The following is a 14682-nucleotide window of genomic DNA, read 5'->3' on the forward strand; positions in this document are numbered from 1 at the left end:
GAAGCCATTCTCATCACTCTTTCTGCATTACGACCAAAGATTGACAATGCAGTCAGAAGAGCCAATTCAAGTTGAATTAATGGGAACATTTACAATATGGCATCTTTTACAATAACCTTGGATCGTTGATTATCAGCTATTGCTTGTTCTCCTGGCAGGTATTGGAGCTTATTGCTTATTCTACCATGTGTTGCCACTTTTATGTAGGAATCTGCAGAATGTTTACCAGTTATAAGAACTATTGGTGAAGATTTTTAATACATATTTTCCATTTGTACTGTTCTTGATCTTCAAGTACTCAAGTACAGTAATGATACAGTACACAAAAGACTGATGTATGTGGAACAAGGACTTTTTTCTAATGCTTCTGATTTTCAGTTGAAATGTTTGTAAAATGGTTGCAGATCAGAAGCAGACTATGGATTATTCTCACAGTTTTGTAATTTTCGTTGAATTACCCAATCTTCCTGTTCCTCCTTCCTGCCATCTGCTGTATTGCTCCAGATTCCTCAAATAATCTTATTGACAATTTCTAGCTATTCATCTCTATCCAAAGCATTTGGGCTCAGCTTAGTCGTACATAGCACAAATACATACAAATCCTTCGGATCACCATTGAAATACTGTCAAGATGCCAATTAAATTAATCAACTTTATCAGTATCACAGCAGCCTTCTTTATTCAGGACTTCAAATGTGGTGTGCAAAATTTAAGGGAGCAGTTAAATTAATATTTTTGGTTTTAACAGCAAAGATAACTGCTTCATATGAGTGTGCCTTTGCAAATTGTGTATCAGCCTAATTAACTCATCAAAATAAGGAACTGAACATGTTATTTTCTGAAAAATTGGTTTGTAACTCTGGTGCACTCTATTTCACAGAATGTTAGAATGTGAACAATTTATAATTACTCATTTCTTTATGTGTAAAGCTACCATAAGAGTCTGCTTACTAATATTTATTTAAATTTCTAGTTTTATGTGAAACTGCTATATATTTTAAATTACTGTAAGGTGCACTGATATGTGGATTTTCTATTGATTCATAAAAAGGCATGTATAACATCAAGTTCCCAATAAATTGCAAGTATCCCAAACTCCCCATACGACAACTGGATATGATTTAGAAGCTGGTTAAAAAGCAATAATTATCAGGTTGATAGCCAGAACAAGAACCCTTGTGGAATACTTTTGAAGTCACCATCTCCAGAAGATTAAGAATGACTGTCCTATAAAATGACTTGTGTAATAGGTATAAAATTTGCAGAATGTACTCTAGCTGGTATGAGAAGAATGAAAATCTCTCAATCATATAGTTTATGGTGAATTTATGAATGCAAGTGGGTTACTGCAATTGGTAAGACAAAGGTAAACATCTAGTAAATGAAGCCTATAATTATTGGTTTATTTTAGAGGCATGCACTGATCAACTTTTCCATGTAGATTTAAGGAGTGACCACTTTTAAAGCAAGATACGTCTGGTTCCAGAAGTTAACAAACCCTGTGCGAAGCCGCTGCTTGACAGAGTTCATGTTAATGTCATCATTAATTTCCAAATACTGGGTGTATGTTGATGTATAATGGATCCATGGGGTGGGAACTTGGGATTCACCCCTACTGGGATCACTAAAAGACAAAATGCATTTGGTTATGCTGGTTGAATTCTCTTTAAGCGGTTATAACTTAGAAAAAGCAGTTGTTGGAAATCTGTAAATAAAACAGGACATCATAAAAACATTCAGCAACTTCAGCAGCATCTGGTTCAGCTTGCTCTTACCCTGATGAACTTAACTTACTGTCCATCTTCTCTCCACTAGATCAGCCCCTTCCCACTTATATCTGTGACACTTCTGGCGCTCTTTGTCTCTTTGACAGCAAAGTAGGTCCAACTAGTTCAGCTGGATGTACCATCCCTTCATTTCTGCCTTGGACAGATACAACCACCACCAACACACTCATTCACCTGGCTGGACTCAAACTGAACAACCTTTCCTTCAATTTCACACAGTTTTTGCCAGTTCAAAGGTGTAGATAGGGGGCCCAAACTATGCCTGGTCTTGTTATTCATTATTTATATAATTTATTTGGATGCGAATGCACAAGACGAATCAGGAAACCTTCAAATGGTATGAAATTGGGTGTTATTGATAGTGAGGAAGGTTATCATGGATTTACTAGGGGGGATCTTGACCAGTTGGAGAAACGGGCTGAGGAGTGGCAATTGGATTTCAATATAGATACCTGTGAGGTGATGCATTTTGGAAAGGCAAAATAGGACGTACATCATAAATGACAGGGCACCAGGGGGTGTAACGGAATAGAAGGACGTAGGACTACAAGTGTTTAGCACAATGAAAGCTGCATCTTGGGTAGATAGGAGATTAGTGCACTGGCCTTCATCAGTCATGGCACTGAATGTAAGAGTTGGGACATTATGGTATAGTTGTATCAGTTATTGATGAGACTGCACTAGGAGTACTGTGTACAGATTTGGTCACTATTTGAGAAAATATGTGGTTAAACTTCTTTCATCAGATTTCTGAATGGTCAATGAACGCATGATTTTTTCCCTCTCATTTAATTATATATTGTAATTTATTGTTTTTATTATGTATTGCAATGAATTAAAACTGATTCTGAATGTGCAGGGAAGATTTACGAGGATGTTGTTACTACTGGAAGGTCTGAGTTGCAGAGAGATGTTGGCCAACTGAATGAGGAGTTGACCTTATGCAAATGTTAATAATTATGTGAGGGCTTAGATATGGCTGGTGGTAACTCCCCCAGGTTAGTGAAGTCCAAGGTTGGGGGCAGAAGTTTAAAGTAAATGGGGAAAGGTATAAAACAGACCTGAGGAGCAACAATTTTCATGCAGAGGGTAGTGAATATTTTGAATGAGCTGCCAGAGGAAGTGGTTAAGGAAAGTACAACAGTATCATTTAGAAGCACTCTGAAAGGTGCTTGTGAGAGCTGTCATTAGCTGAATTCTCTAAGTCAGTAATGTCTACAGCTACTCATATTGTATCAGTCTATCTTTGCTATAATTTAATTTCAAACATTTGCCCTAATACTATTTACAGTTAAACTAGTGGAATATATAGTGCTTCCAGTCATCAATTCCATGAAACATTTTATTATTACAGCCTAAATGCTTTAAAAATAGCTGGGGGAATTTTCATGAAGTTGGATCTTCACCATATGGCTCACTTTTGGTTCTCTACAAAACCAGACCTATTCCTTCCTAATTTATTTCCATTCTCTTTCATGTGTCCAGTAACACTTTTTTGAGTTCTATCTACATTAGTTTACAGTAGCCAAGTGACAAAGCACATCTTGATATGCAGGAGAAAACCGGAGGACCCTGGTCACAAAGAGAATGTAAAACGGCAACCATTGTCAGGATCAAACCCAACATGCTTACTATTACATGATTGTGTATTCCTGTTGAACTCTTCTTATTTTGCCACTTCACTTATTTTCCAATAACGATCTATTAATGTGCTCTAAATGCAGTGGTGTTTCTCTATATTACAGCAGTGACCACAGGTTAAAACTATTTCATTAGCTATGAAGTACTTTGCTGAAATGAAAAGTACATCAAAAATGCAAACTCACCCTGTGTGGGCAAAGTTGGTCCAATAGGCGATAATATTTCTTGAGACATCTCTGTCCTTTGCTCGGTAGATAATTGGAATGGCAAATGGTTTTCCGAAGACATACTGGAGGTCATCTGCATGATCAGCGCCCATCCATTTGGGATATATAGGAGCCCGGGAAGGGTAGGAAAACAGGTAGCTGAATGTTTGTGCTCCCCTGGAAGGACAAGAAATAAAGCAATGAAATGACTGATAAAAAGTTTGAAATATCAGCTGTATGAAACAGGCCATTTAACATAACTAACAAAATTCTTCCCACCTTACTTTAGAAAGGAGGAATAGAAAATAAATTTATCTCATTAATCTCCAGTTCAGCAGCAGTTATAGAGACCTCAAGTTCTAACTAAAATGCCTGAGGAAGTCAGCAGGATTTCCAGGATCTGCAGAATCTTGTGTTTATCAAGTTCTAACTGTGTTCTTATTCTTTACAGAAATTTGTGTAGGGGTCCAGTAACATCCAGACAATCTCCAGGGTTCTGGAAGAAACTCAACAAAAGTAACAAATTATTCTTATCCCAGCTTTACCCCTCCCCATTTTCCCAACTATATCGACACCTTGCTTAGACAAGTGCAAACAAGAATTGAGCACAAAGATAGCCTGATGATTGTAGAGAAACCCAGGCAAGAATCTAGAACTGTTCTTTTGTTCACTGTTTTCAAACAGCGTCCAAAGGGCAGGAGAATGGGGTTGAGAGGGATAACACATCAGCCATTATGAAATGGGACAGCAGACTCAATGGGCCAAATGGCTTAATCTAGTGGATACACGGATATCTTGAGTGTGTTGGTATAACTTTGAAGTTTGTGTCTTTGCAGCAGGACATCAGGTCTCATTCCCAGTGGCTGACTGGATAGCTGAATGACTCTTCCTCATTTAGTGGTACAGTTTATCTTTTCAGTACCCCTCTACTGATACTGGTGCACAAGATGCATTCATAGATAGAAAGGTAACTTACTGAGCATGCTGATAATGAAGATCCAATGCTAGTTGTGTGGGCACCAAGAAGAGGACATCTGTTTCCAGATTTACTATGGTCTTTTTAATGGTCTCTTGACTTGGATTGGAAGGCCAATTCCTGGTATATTCCTCATAAGTAATGTTGACACCTTGTCCTTTTGTGTCTTTTGTGAACCCTCGAATGAGATTATACAGATCACTCCTGTGGACGTTGTACATACAAACAATCAAGGTTAATTTTTTTAAAAATCTAAAATAAATAATACATTTTCAACGTTAGAATGTTAATGCATATGTTTTGCTTAAAAATAAGCCATTGCCTATGCTGTCCATTGCAATTTCTATAGTCACCTGTTTTCTAGGCCTTGTTTTCTTTGGTTGTTACCAACATGCAAATGATGTAACCAACATAAGTGTTTAAAATTCAGTATTTTAAAATCCTTACACATTCATAATCCTTCCATAGATCCATCCCTTGCTTTCCTCAATACTTTCTCTGGCCCAAGTTTTAATATGTTGCTTTAATATATCATTAGAAAATGCTTCATAGGAGTGAGAGCAAATAAAATCTAGCGGGAGAAGACAGAGCATAGTAGTAGATGGGTGCCTCTTGGACTTGAGGCCTGTGACGAGTGATGTGTCGCAGGGATTGGTGCTAGGTCTGTTGTTTATCACCTATAATCAACAATCTGAATGATAATATGGTAAACTGGATCAGCAAATTTGCAGATGATAGCAAGATTGGGGATATAGTGGATAGCGAGAAAGACTATCAAAGCTTGCAGTGAATTCTGGACCCACAAAAAATGGCAGATGGAATTTAATGCAGACAACCATGAGGTGTTGTGCTTTGGAAGGACAAACTAGGGTTGGACTTGCACAGAGAGCAGTCGAGCATTGAGGGATCTGGAAATACAGATTCATAATTCCTTGAAAGTGGTGTCACATGTATATGGGGCTGTAAGTAGGGCTTTTGGTTTTCATAAATCAGAGTAATGAGATATTACGTTGAAGTTGCATAAGATGTTGGTTGGTGAAGTCTAATTTGGAGAAAATGTTAGGACTTTATTCTTTGGAGCATAGGAGAATGAAGGAGATTTGATAGAGGTATACAAGATGAAGAGGGGTACAGGTAGGGTAAATGCAAGCAGGGTTTTCCACTGAGGTTGACTGAGACTAGAACTAGCAGTTATAAGTTAAGGGTGAAGGGTGAAAGGTGAAATATTTAAGGGGAACCAGAGGGAGGTGTGAGTGTGGAACAAGCTGCCAGAAGAAATGGGGATTTGATTTCAACATTTAAGAGAAGTTTGGATAAATACATGGGTGGGAAGGGTATGGAGGGCTATGGTCTAGGTGTGAGTTAATGGGACTAGACAGGATAACATTTTGGCACAGACCAGATAGGCTAAAGTGCCTGTTTCTGTGCTGTATAGCTCTGTGACTTGGTGAAGAAGCCTCTGGTCACGTGTTCTAATATGTCCTGATGTGAAATTGTATCAAAAGTAATTATTTTCATAATCATTTTGTTAAGCACCTGAGGAAGATTCTAAACTTCTATTTAAATGATAATGTTGATATAGTATTCTATGAAAAGCTGTCAGAAATTGATAGCACTCCACACACTAGTTTAAAAAAAGTCATGTGTACATCCACTCATGTTTCTCTGTCCTTTATCCCTTCCTAATACAGGCCAGGGACGACTTGACTCATTTATTTGAAGCTGAAAATGATTCCCCTGCTTCATGGCTTCACTGGAACTAAGTTGTACAATGTAAATGTAACAGCAACAGAAGGGATGTGTACTTAAAGTTCAGGATCTAGAGAGTTTTCAAACAAGAGTAAGTTATTTCTTTCAAAGTGTGTCAAGGAAATTAGTTCCCCAAATAAATCTTGTAGCCTCTTAACCACCTGTCCATGGTAAGTTCCTCTTGCAGAGTCATGATTAATACAGAGATATTGAGAAGGGAAAGAAATGTCTTGAGAAGTGGGAGTCTCATCCAAGACTATACTAAACCAATACAGTGAACAAAATAACTCCTGCTCCATACGGGTATGTTTGTCCAGCCTTATTGATTGAAGGAACATCCACACCAGCAAAAATGTGTCCATCCATATCGTTGGTACCAGCGATGTAATCAATACCAGCAACATTGTGGTAGAGCTTCTTTGGTTCATCGGGAATGAAGTCTCCATCAATGACAGGAACCCATACCATGTTGAATACAAGAGGATCTAAGTGATTAAAAAAAAAATGGCATTAGATGGCCAGTTATATTGTTGCTCTTTTGCACAAAATAACACCATGATCTCATTCACTGATTAATAGGGAGTTACTACCTAATATTCTTGTCATTTCTTTTTCAGACTACTTGCATCAAATGGTGACATTTTAGATACTGGAGGAATTGCCACTAGTTCAAAGAAAATTTATTATCGAAGTATGTATATGCTTCCAAACACTACCTTGAGATTTCTTTCCTTGCAGGACAGGACAAAAGAAATATCATATAATTTTATGGAAAACTATACATAAACATACGGGGGTGATTGATAAGTTCGTGGCCTAAGGTAGAAGGAGATGAGTTATTAACTTCAAACTTTCTGCATTATCACTCAAAGAGTTGAACTGTATGTGCATGTAATGAGAGTGTCTTGGACCTCCAGGTGGTCCACATCTGGGGTGATAAGTTTGTGGTCTTAGGTAGAAGGAGATGCGTTATACAGCTCTCGTTATATGCATGTGCAGTTCAACTGAGTGAAATTGCAGAAAGTTTGAAGTTAATAACTCATCTCCTTCTACCTTAGGCCATGAACTTATCAATCACCCCTGCTGTGGACCACTTTCTGGAGGTTCAAGATGCCGATGGGATCCGTATGCTCCACAACAGCTAGACTAAGTGTGTAAATGTAGGAAAAATAAATGTGCTAGGTTTTCTCAAACTGACTTCTACCTTAGGCGAACTTATCAATTACCCCTCATACAACCCATACACACTGTTTCATCCCATCAGTACCTCAAGGTACTATAAGGAAAAACAATAACAGAATACAGAATTAAGTGAATGTACAGAGAAAGTGTAGTGCAGGTAGACAATAAGGTAAAAGACCATGATGCGGTAGATTGTGAGGTCAAGAGTCCATCTTGACCTCACAATCTCATAAGAGATCTGTTCAATAGTTTTAAAAAGAAAAACAGGATAGAAGCATTTCCTTGAGGCTGGTGGTATCAATCTCGTAAAGGAGAGGAGAAGATGGTGGCGCGACGCAGCTCGCAGCGGCCACTCCGGTGGTGACGTCTGTTATTTGTCAAGTAGGAGGCCGTGTACAATCCTGATTTGATGGAGGCGGACGTGAGAGCATGGAGGAAACATCTGGTGAAACTTCTGAAATGCCTACTTCGCTGCTGCTGCTACTACTGTGTGGTCCAAAATCTCTGGAGGGGAAGGCCCTGAGTCCTTGGCTATGCTTGTTGCTCAGCAGCCGGGGCGGGGTTGAAGCACTCGTCAGAGGGTGGTGCTCGGTGTCGAGGGGCTGGTCGGAGGCTTGAAGTTTTCGGACGGACTCGAGTCCGCCGTGGTCGGGTGCTTCCAATGGTGCTGCATCAGCAAGTTTGCAGCGCTTGGAGGTTCATGGCAGGGAGAGTTTCTCCCTTCTACTGTCTGTGTGAGATGATGAGGCTATCAGGACTTTGAGACTTTTTTTTTACCGTGCCCATGATCTGCTCTTTATCAAATTACGGTATTGCTTTGCACTGTTGTAACTATATGTAATAATTATGTGGTTTTGTCAGTTTTAGTCTTGGTTTGTCCTGTGTTTCTTGTGATATCATTCTGGAGGAACATTGCATCATTTTTTAATGCGTGCATTTCTAAATGACAATAAATGAGGACTGAGTGTCTTCATAATCTATTCTAATCTAATCTTCTCCCTAATAGAAGGGAGGAAGCAAAACCTTGAAAGCACCCACCACCTGACTCAAGATCAACTTCTATCCCACTGTTATATTTCTCTGGAAAGGACCTCTACTACAAAATGGATGAAATCTTCATCTCACAATCCATCTCGTCATGGCCCTTGTATCTAATGTTTACCTGCACAGCACTTTTTCTGCATTTTGTTACTGCATTTATTTCCCTTGGTCTCACTCGATGTACTTATGTTTTGAAATGATGTATAGGGATGGCAAGAAAAAGCTTTTCTCACTATCTTGTACATGTAATATTAATAAACTAATTACCAAATAAATATATTGTGCTTTGAAAACCTTAATGTAAATGCCATATTGTTCAAATAGTTTCAGTGGAAATATGGTCAAGAAGTGTACTTAAACGAGATATAGTGTGAACAATCATCTTATTGTGAGTCTTACTTTCCAAGTTTATAAATTTTAGAGGAATTGCCAAAGTGATAGCTTCAGGATCAGTGATCTTCAAACAATCCACCATGGCAGCAGTGTCATTCCTTTGACAGCCAACCTTGTCAGCAAGCTGAAAAATGCCAGATCACACCTTATTATGTTCAGATAGAGTTCATGTTTATACAACTAACACTTCTTGCTCTGCAAAACCAGCATCCTCAGCAAATGCACCAAAGAATTCTTACGTTTATTCTCCTAGGATTTACCCTAGATTTGAAGGTGACAATGTACTGCTCACTACTGTTTTGCTGCCCAGTTCTGTGACACTTCCTTCAGTCTGGTTCCTTACCATATCTCAACTGTTGCTTGAATCTTTTCCCCAGATGGGCATGAAAAGGCTTGAGCTACATTTTGATGCATGCTTTCAATGTATGAAGTCCATCACCTCTGAAGCAAACTATCCTCTCCATTGAGTTCGCCACACTCAGCCTAGCCCCACCCCGGACTGAGAATTTATAGTAGAAAATCATGGGTATGTGCACTAATATTTCTTACCATACTAAACAGAGCAGACATTTGACACTGAACCCTGCCTCAGACAATCCAACTCAGCCCAGTTCAGTTACTGAAAGGTAATTTGTGGCATGATGTTTCTGCAACTCTACCTACCTGTTGGGCCCAATATAATGGGTTCCTCTGAATTGCCCAGGAACAGGTAGCAACCCCACTCTGTGAGATTGCTCGCTTTATTAGCCCCTTATTGTATGGTGACAATGTCTGTGAAAGAAAATGAAAATCTGAGTAACTTTGATCAATAAGATATATTTGTCATAATATTTTGATGTCATGGGGTGGGTTGCAGTTCAGCAGGCATAAAGTAGGCTTGGATCCATTTCAAGCAAGTCTAACTTTATACAATATCTTAGATGCAGAACAGCTGTCCAAGTACTATAGCCTTGAATCGTATCTGTGCACTTTGTGTTTTCTAAATTGCAAAGTAAAAATTACTTATGTGCAAAGGTCTTTGGCACATATACGTATACTGTATAGCTAGGACACTTAAATTTGGCAGGAGCAAAGAATATTGGGAATGGTGAGGGTGGAGCACAGCAGGAGGGATGTGGGACACGTGGCGGTAAAGGAGTGCCAAGGGTGGGAGTTGACGTAGATGAAGACACACCTAGTTCTGAGACACCAGACAAGGTAATTTGAATCCAAAAATTTGTTTTATTGATCATATACAGAATGTCTCTGGATCTTCCCACTCCCTTCTCCTTTTCTCAACCATGATTCCCCCCCTCCCTGCTCTCTTCCCACTCTCAGTCCACAACAGAGACCCATATCGGAATCAAGTTTATCATCACTCACATATATCATGAAATTTGTTTTTTTTTTGCAGGAGCAGCAGCACAGTACTACAATGCTGTGCAAAAATCTTAGGCACCCCAGCTACACTGAAGTAGTAGTAGTTTGGGCACCCTTGGTCAAAATTTCTGTTACTGTAAATAGTTAAGTGAGTAGAAGATGAACTGATCTCCAGAAGTCATAAAGTTAAAGATGAAACATTCTTTTCAACATTTTAAGCAAGATTAGTGTATTATTTTTGTTTTGTACAATTTTAGAGTGAAAAAAGGAAAGCAGCACCATGCAAAAGTTTGGGCACCCAAGAGATTTGAGCTCTCAGATAACTTTTACCAAGGTCTCAGACCTTAATTAGCTTGTTAGGGCTATGGCTTGTTCACAGTCATCATTAGGAAAGGCCAGGTGATGCAATTTTCAAAGCTTTATAAATACCCTGACTCCTCAAACCTTGTCCTAAAAATCAGCAGCCATGGGCTCCTCTAAGCAGCTGCCTAGCACTCTGAAAATTAAAGTAAATGATGCCCACAAAGCAGGAGAAGGCTATAAGACGATAGCAAAGCGTTTTCAGGTAGCTGTTTCCTCAGTTCATAATATAATTAAGAAATGGCAGTTAACAGGAATGGTGGAGGTCGAGTTGAGGTCTGGAAGACCAAGAAAACTTTCCGAGAGAACTGCTTGTAGGATTGCTAGAGAGGCAAATCAAAACCCCCACTTGACTGCAAAAGACCTTCAGGAAGATTTAGCAGACTCTGGAGTGGTGGTGCACTGTTCTACTGTGCAGCGACATCTGCACAAATATAGCCTTCATGGAAGAGTCATCAGAAGAAAACCTTTCCTGCGTCCTCACCACAAAATCCAGCATCAGAAGTTTGCAAAGAAACATCTAAACAAGCCTGATGCATTTTGGAAACAAATCCTGTGGACTAATGAAGTAGAAAATAGAACTTTTTGGCCACAATGAGCAAAGGTATGTTTGGAGAAAAAAGGGTGCAGAATTTCATGAAAAGAACACCTCTCCACTGTTAAGCACGGGGTGGATCGATCATGCTTTGGGCTTGTGTTGCAGCCAGTGGCACGGAGAACATTTACTGGTATAGGGAAGAATGAATTCAATTAAATACCAGCAAATTCTGGAAGCAAACATCACATCACACCGTCTGTAAAAAAAAAGCTGAAGATGAAAAGAGGATGGCTTCTACAACAGGATAATGATCCTAAACACACCTCAAAATCCACAATGGACTACCTCAAGAGGCGCAAGCTTAAGGTTTTGCCATGGCCCTCACAGTCCCCCGACCTGAACATCATCGAAAGTCTGTGGACAGACCTCAAAAGAGCAGTGCATGCAAGCCAGCCCAAGAATCTCACAGAACTAGACGCCTTTTGCAAGGAAGAATGGGTGAAAATCCCCCAAACAAGAACTGAACGACTCTTAGCTGGCTACAGAAAGCGTTTACAAGCTGTGATACTTGCCAAAGGGGGTGTTACTAAGTATTGACCATGTAGGTGCCCAAACTTTTGCTTTGGGCCCTTTTCCTTTTTTGTTATTTTGAAACTGTAAAAGATGGAAATTATAAAGTAATCTTGCTTAAAATATTAAAGAAATGTGTCATCTTTGACTTTATGCCTTGTGGAAATCAGGTAATCTTTTACTCGCTTAGCTATTCACAGTAACAGAAATTTTGACCAGGGTGCCCAAACTTTTGCATGCCACTGTATATACTGTATGTGCCTAAGACTTTTGCACAGCACTGCAGGTCTAAAAATTATAGTGCAAGAGACCTACTAAACAGGGTTCTTCTACTGTTAGAATAAGAATATATGAAGAAAGAAGAGAATGTTCTTGTATCTAGAAAACAAATTGTTTTGGCACACCATTCAGAAAAGTTAATGGATTGAAAGGAGGAAAGTTGGATGGAGCAAAATCAACATCCATGTTTGGCCAGTAGCTAACACACAGGGAAGGGATTAAATTGTCTCCCATACTAAAGTAATTCTGGTTCTAGTTCTTACTCCCCAGGATGCAGATCATTGGTTTATGTGCAGAAATCTTGGACTCACTTATGCATACATTGTACTCTGGTGTTAAATATAATTGATTCTGGTGTGCAGGTCATTGACTCTTGACAGGGTGTACAGGTTATCGAGTGTCTTTAATACTCCTGTAGTTTCAGCCACCCTGCTGCCATTTATTTTGAACTTTGTCAAATACCCAATTGATAACGCCTTGTACAAGCAGTGTCCACTCTATTAGGTACACCTGCTCTAATCAGCCAGTCATGAGGCAGCAAGAGGTCACCAGGTTTAGTTGTTGTTCAGACCAAACATCAGAATGGGGAAGAAATGAGATCTAAGTGACTTTGACCGTAGAATGATTGTTAGTGCCAGGTGGGCTGGTTTGAATATCCTGGAAACTACTGATCTCCTGGGATTTTCATGCACAACAGTTTCAAGAGTTTACAGAAAATAGTGCGGAAAAACATAAAACATCCAACGAGCAGCAGTTCTTTTGGCAAGAGCACCTTGTAATGAGAGAGATCAGAGGAGAATGGCCAGACAGGATCAAGCTGACAGAAAGGCAAATCAAATAACCATGCGTTACAGTAGTGGCCACACTACAATGGTCTCTTGACTCTTGAAGTGGATGGGCTACAGCAGCAGAAGACCACAAACGTACACTCAGTGGCAACATTATTAGGTACAGGAGATACCGAATAAACTGGTTACTAAGTTTATAAAGTAATCCAGGAACAATGATCAGGAATACTTAAAAACTTGGACTCACATTATTTCCCCTGTCTGGCACAAGTTTAACTGGGGTGGAGCTGCACCATCTCAGATGACCCAGCTGCAAAGAGACTGACAATACCTGACTTGCTTCAGCCACCACTGCTGTTGTTGAGTTACCTGGAGGGAGGCACTAGCAGCTCCTGCAGATTCTCCAAAGACAGTGATTTTATTTGGGTCTCCACCAAATGCAGCAATGTTTCTTTTTACCCAGCTAATAGCCATGTGCTGGTCCCACAAACCTTGGTTACCTGTGCATCGCAATAGCAATGATAGAACAAAATGAAGTAAGAATAATGCAAACAGTTTAGAAATCTTTAAAAAACAAATCATTACTTGTGGGTATGGAAGGCAACAGTTTAAATTGTTCTTTCTCTGGGTCGGAAAGGTTGATTGCTAATGCATTAACCATAATATAACTGGTTGTATAACAACCTCCCCCCCCAAAACACACACAAAATTCATCATGAATTACTTTACTGTTGAAGAGTTGAAAGATTAATATCCTGCAAGTTTTTAAAAATAACGCATATGTTGGGAGCAAGACAGTATTTCCAGCACACTGTTAATCCATGTTTTGTAGGCTGTTTTACTGTTAGGGTGCAGGTTAGATTCCCTGTCACAGGTAGGTTGGGTTGTAAAGACAGCTTTTGGCACATTGGCGTTCATAAATCAAACTACTGAGTACAGGAGATGGGATGTTATGCTGAAGTTGTATAAAACATTGGTGAGGCCTGATATGAAGTATTGTGTGCAGTTTTGGTCACCTACCTACGGGAAGGACCATAAGATATAGGAGCAAAATTAGGTCATTTGCCCCATCAAGACTGCTTCACCATTTCATCATGGCTGATCTATTTTTCTTCTCAGTCCCTATCTCCTGCCTTCGCCCCTATATCCCTTCATGCCCTGACCAATCAAGAATCTATCAACCTCTGCCTTAAATATACATACAGACATTCCTTCCTATCTCCGTTCTAAAAGAATACCCCACTGTTTTGAGGCTGTGTCCTCTGGTCTTAGATGCTCCCACATAGGAAACATTCTCTTCACAGTCACTCTATCATGGCCTTTCGTCATTCAATAGATTTCAATTAGGTCACCCCTCATTCTTCACAGATGATGGCCCAGAGCCGTCAAACACACTTCATATGACAAGTTGTTTAATCCTGAAAACATTTTTGCGAACCTTTTAACCCTCTCCAGTTTCAGCACATCCTTTATAAAACAAGGGGCCCAAAATTACTCACAATACTACAAGTGAGGCCTCACCAGTGCTTTATAAAGTCTTAACATCACATCCTTGTTTTTATATTCTATTCCTTTTAAAATGAATGCTAACATTGCAAACTAACCTTAAGGGAATTCTGCACAAAGACTCCCAAGTCCCTTTCCACCTCAGATTTTTGTATTTTCTTTCCATTTAGAAAATAGTCAACACTTTCATTTCTTCTCCCAAAGTGCATGGCCATACACTTCCCAACACTGTATTTTATATTCCACTTCCTTGCCCATTCTAATCTGTCCAAGACCTTCTATAGCCTCCCTACTTCCTCAAAGCTAC

General features: G+C 39.5%; 2 protein-coding genes across 4 annotated transcripts in view; one reads left to right on the forward strand and one right to left on the reverse strand.

Moving 5' to 3' along the window:
* The window catches only part of spout1 (SPOUT domain containing methyltransferase 1), a 32092-nt gene extending 23237 nt beyond the window's left edge, over positions 1 to 8855 (forward strand). Inside the window, exons 12-15 of one of the 3 annotated variants that reach the window (XR_011882833.1) lie at positions 1 to 158; positions 6302 to 6450; positions 6977 to 7050; positions 7927 to 8855. Coding sequence is in view for 1 of the 3 variants with exons in the window: in XM_072240384.1 (XP_072096485.1) it covers positions 1 to 75 (75 nt within the window). In the remaining 2 variants the exon portion in view is untranslated. Of the gene's footprint in view, positions 4078 to 6301; positions 6451 to 6976; positions 7051 to 7926 lie in introns of those variants that run through there. The other 2 variants (XR_011882834.1, XM_072240384.1) reach the window with 2 other exon arrangements.
* The window catches only part of LOC140186419 (bile salt-activated lipase-like), a 27941-nt gene continuing 14605 nt past the window's right edge, over positions 1347 to 14682 (reverse strand). Inside the window, exons 5-11 of the mRNA XM_072240688.1 lie at positions 13239 to 13369; positions 9639 to 9746; positions 8982 to 9099; positions 6661 to 6844; positions 4611 to 4814; positions 3614 to 3811; positions 1347 to 1624 (exon numbers count right to left, since the gene is read on the reverse strand). Of these exons, the coding sequence (XP_072096789.1) occupies positions 1444 to 1624; positions 3614 to 3811; positions 4611 to 4814; positions 6661 to 6844; positions 8982 to 9099; positions 9639 to 9746; positions 13239 to 13369 (1124 nt within the window). The 3' untranslated portion in view covers positions 1347 to 1443. The remainder of the gene's footprint in view (positions 1625 to 3613; positions 3812 to 4610; positions 4815 to 6660; positions 6845 to 8981; positions 9100 to 9638; positions 9747 to 13238; positions 13370 to 14682) is intronic.

Source organism: Mobula birostris, chromosome 22 (assembly GCF_030028105.1).
Source record: "Mobula birostris isolate sMobBir1 chromosome 22, sMobBir1.hap1, whole genome shotgun sequence".
Lineage (NCBI taxonomy): Eukaryota > Metazoa > Chordata > Chondrichthyes > Myliobatiformes > Myliobatidae > Mobula > Mobula birostris.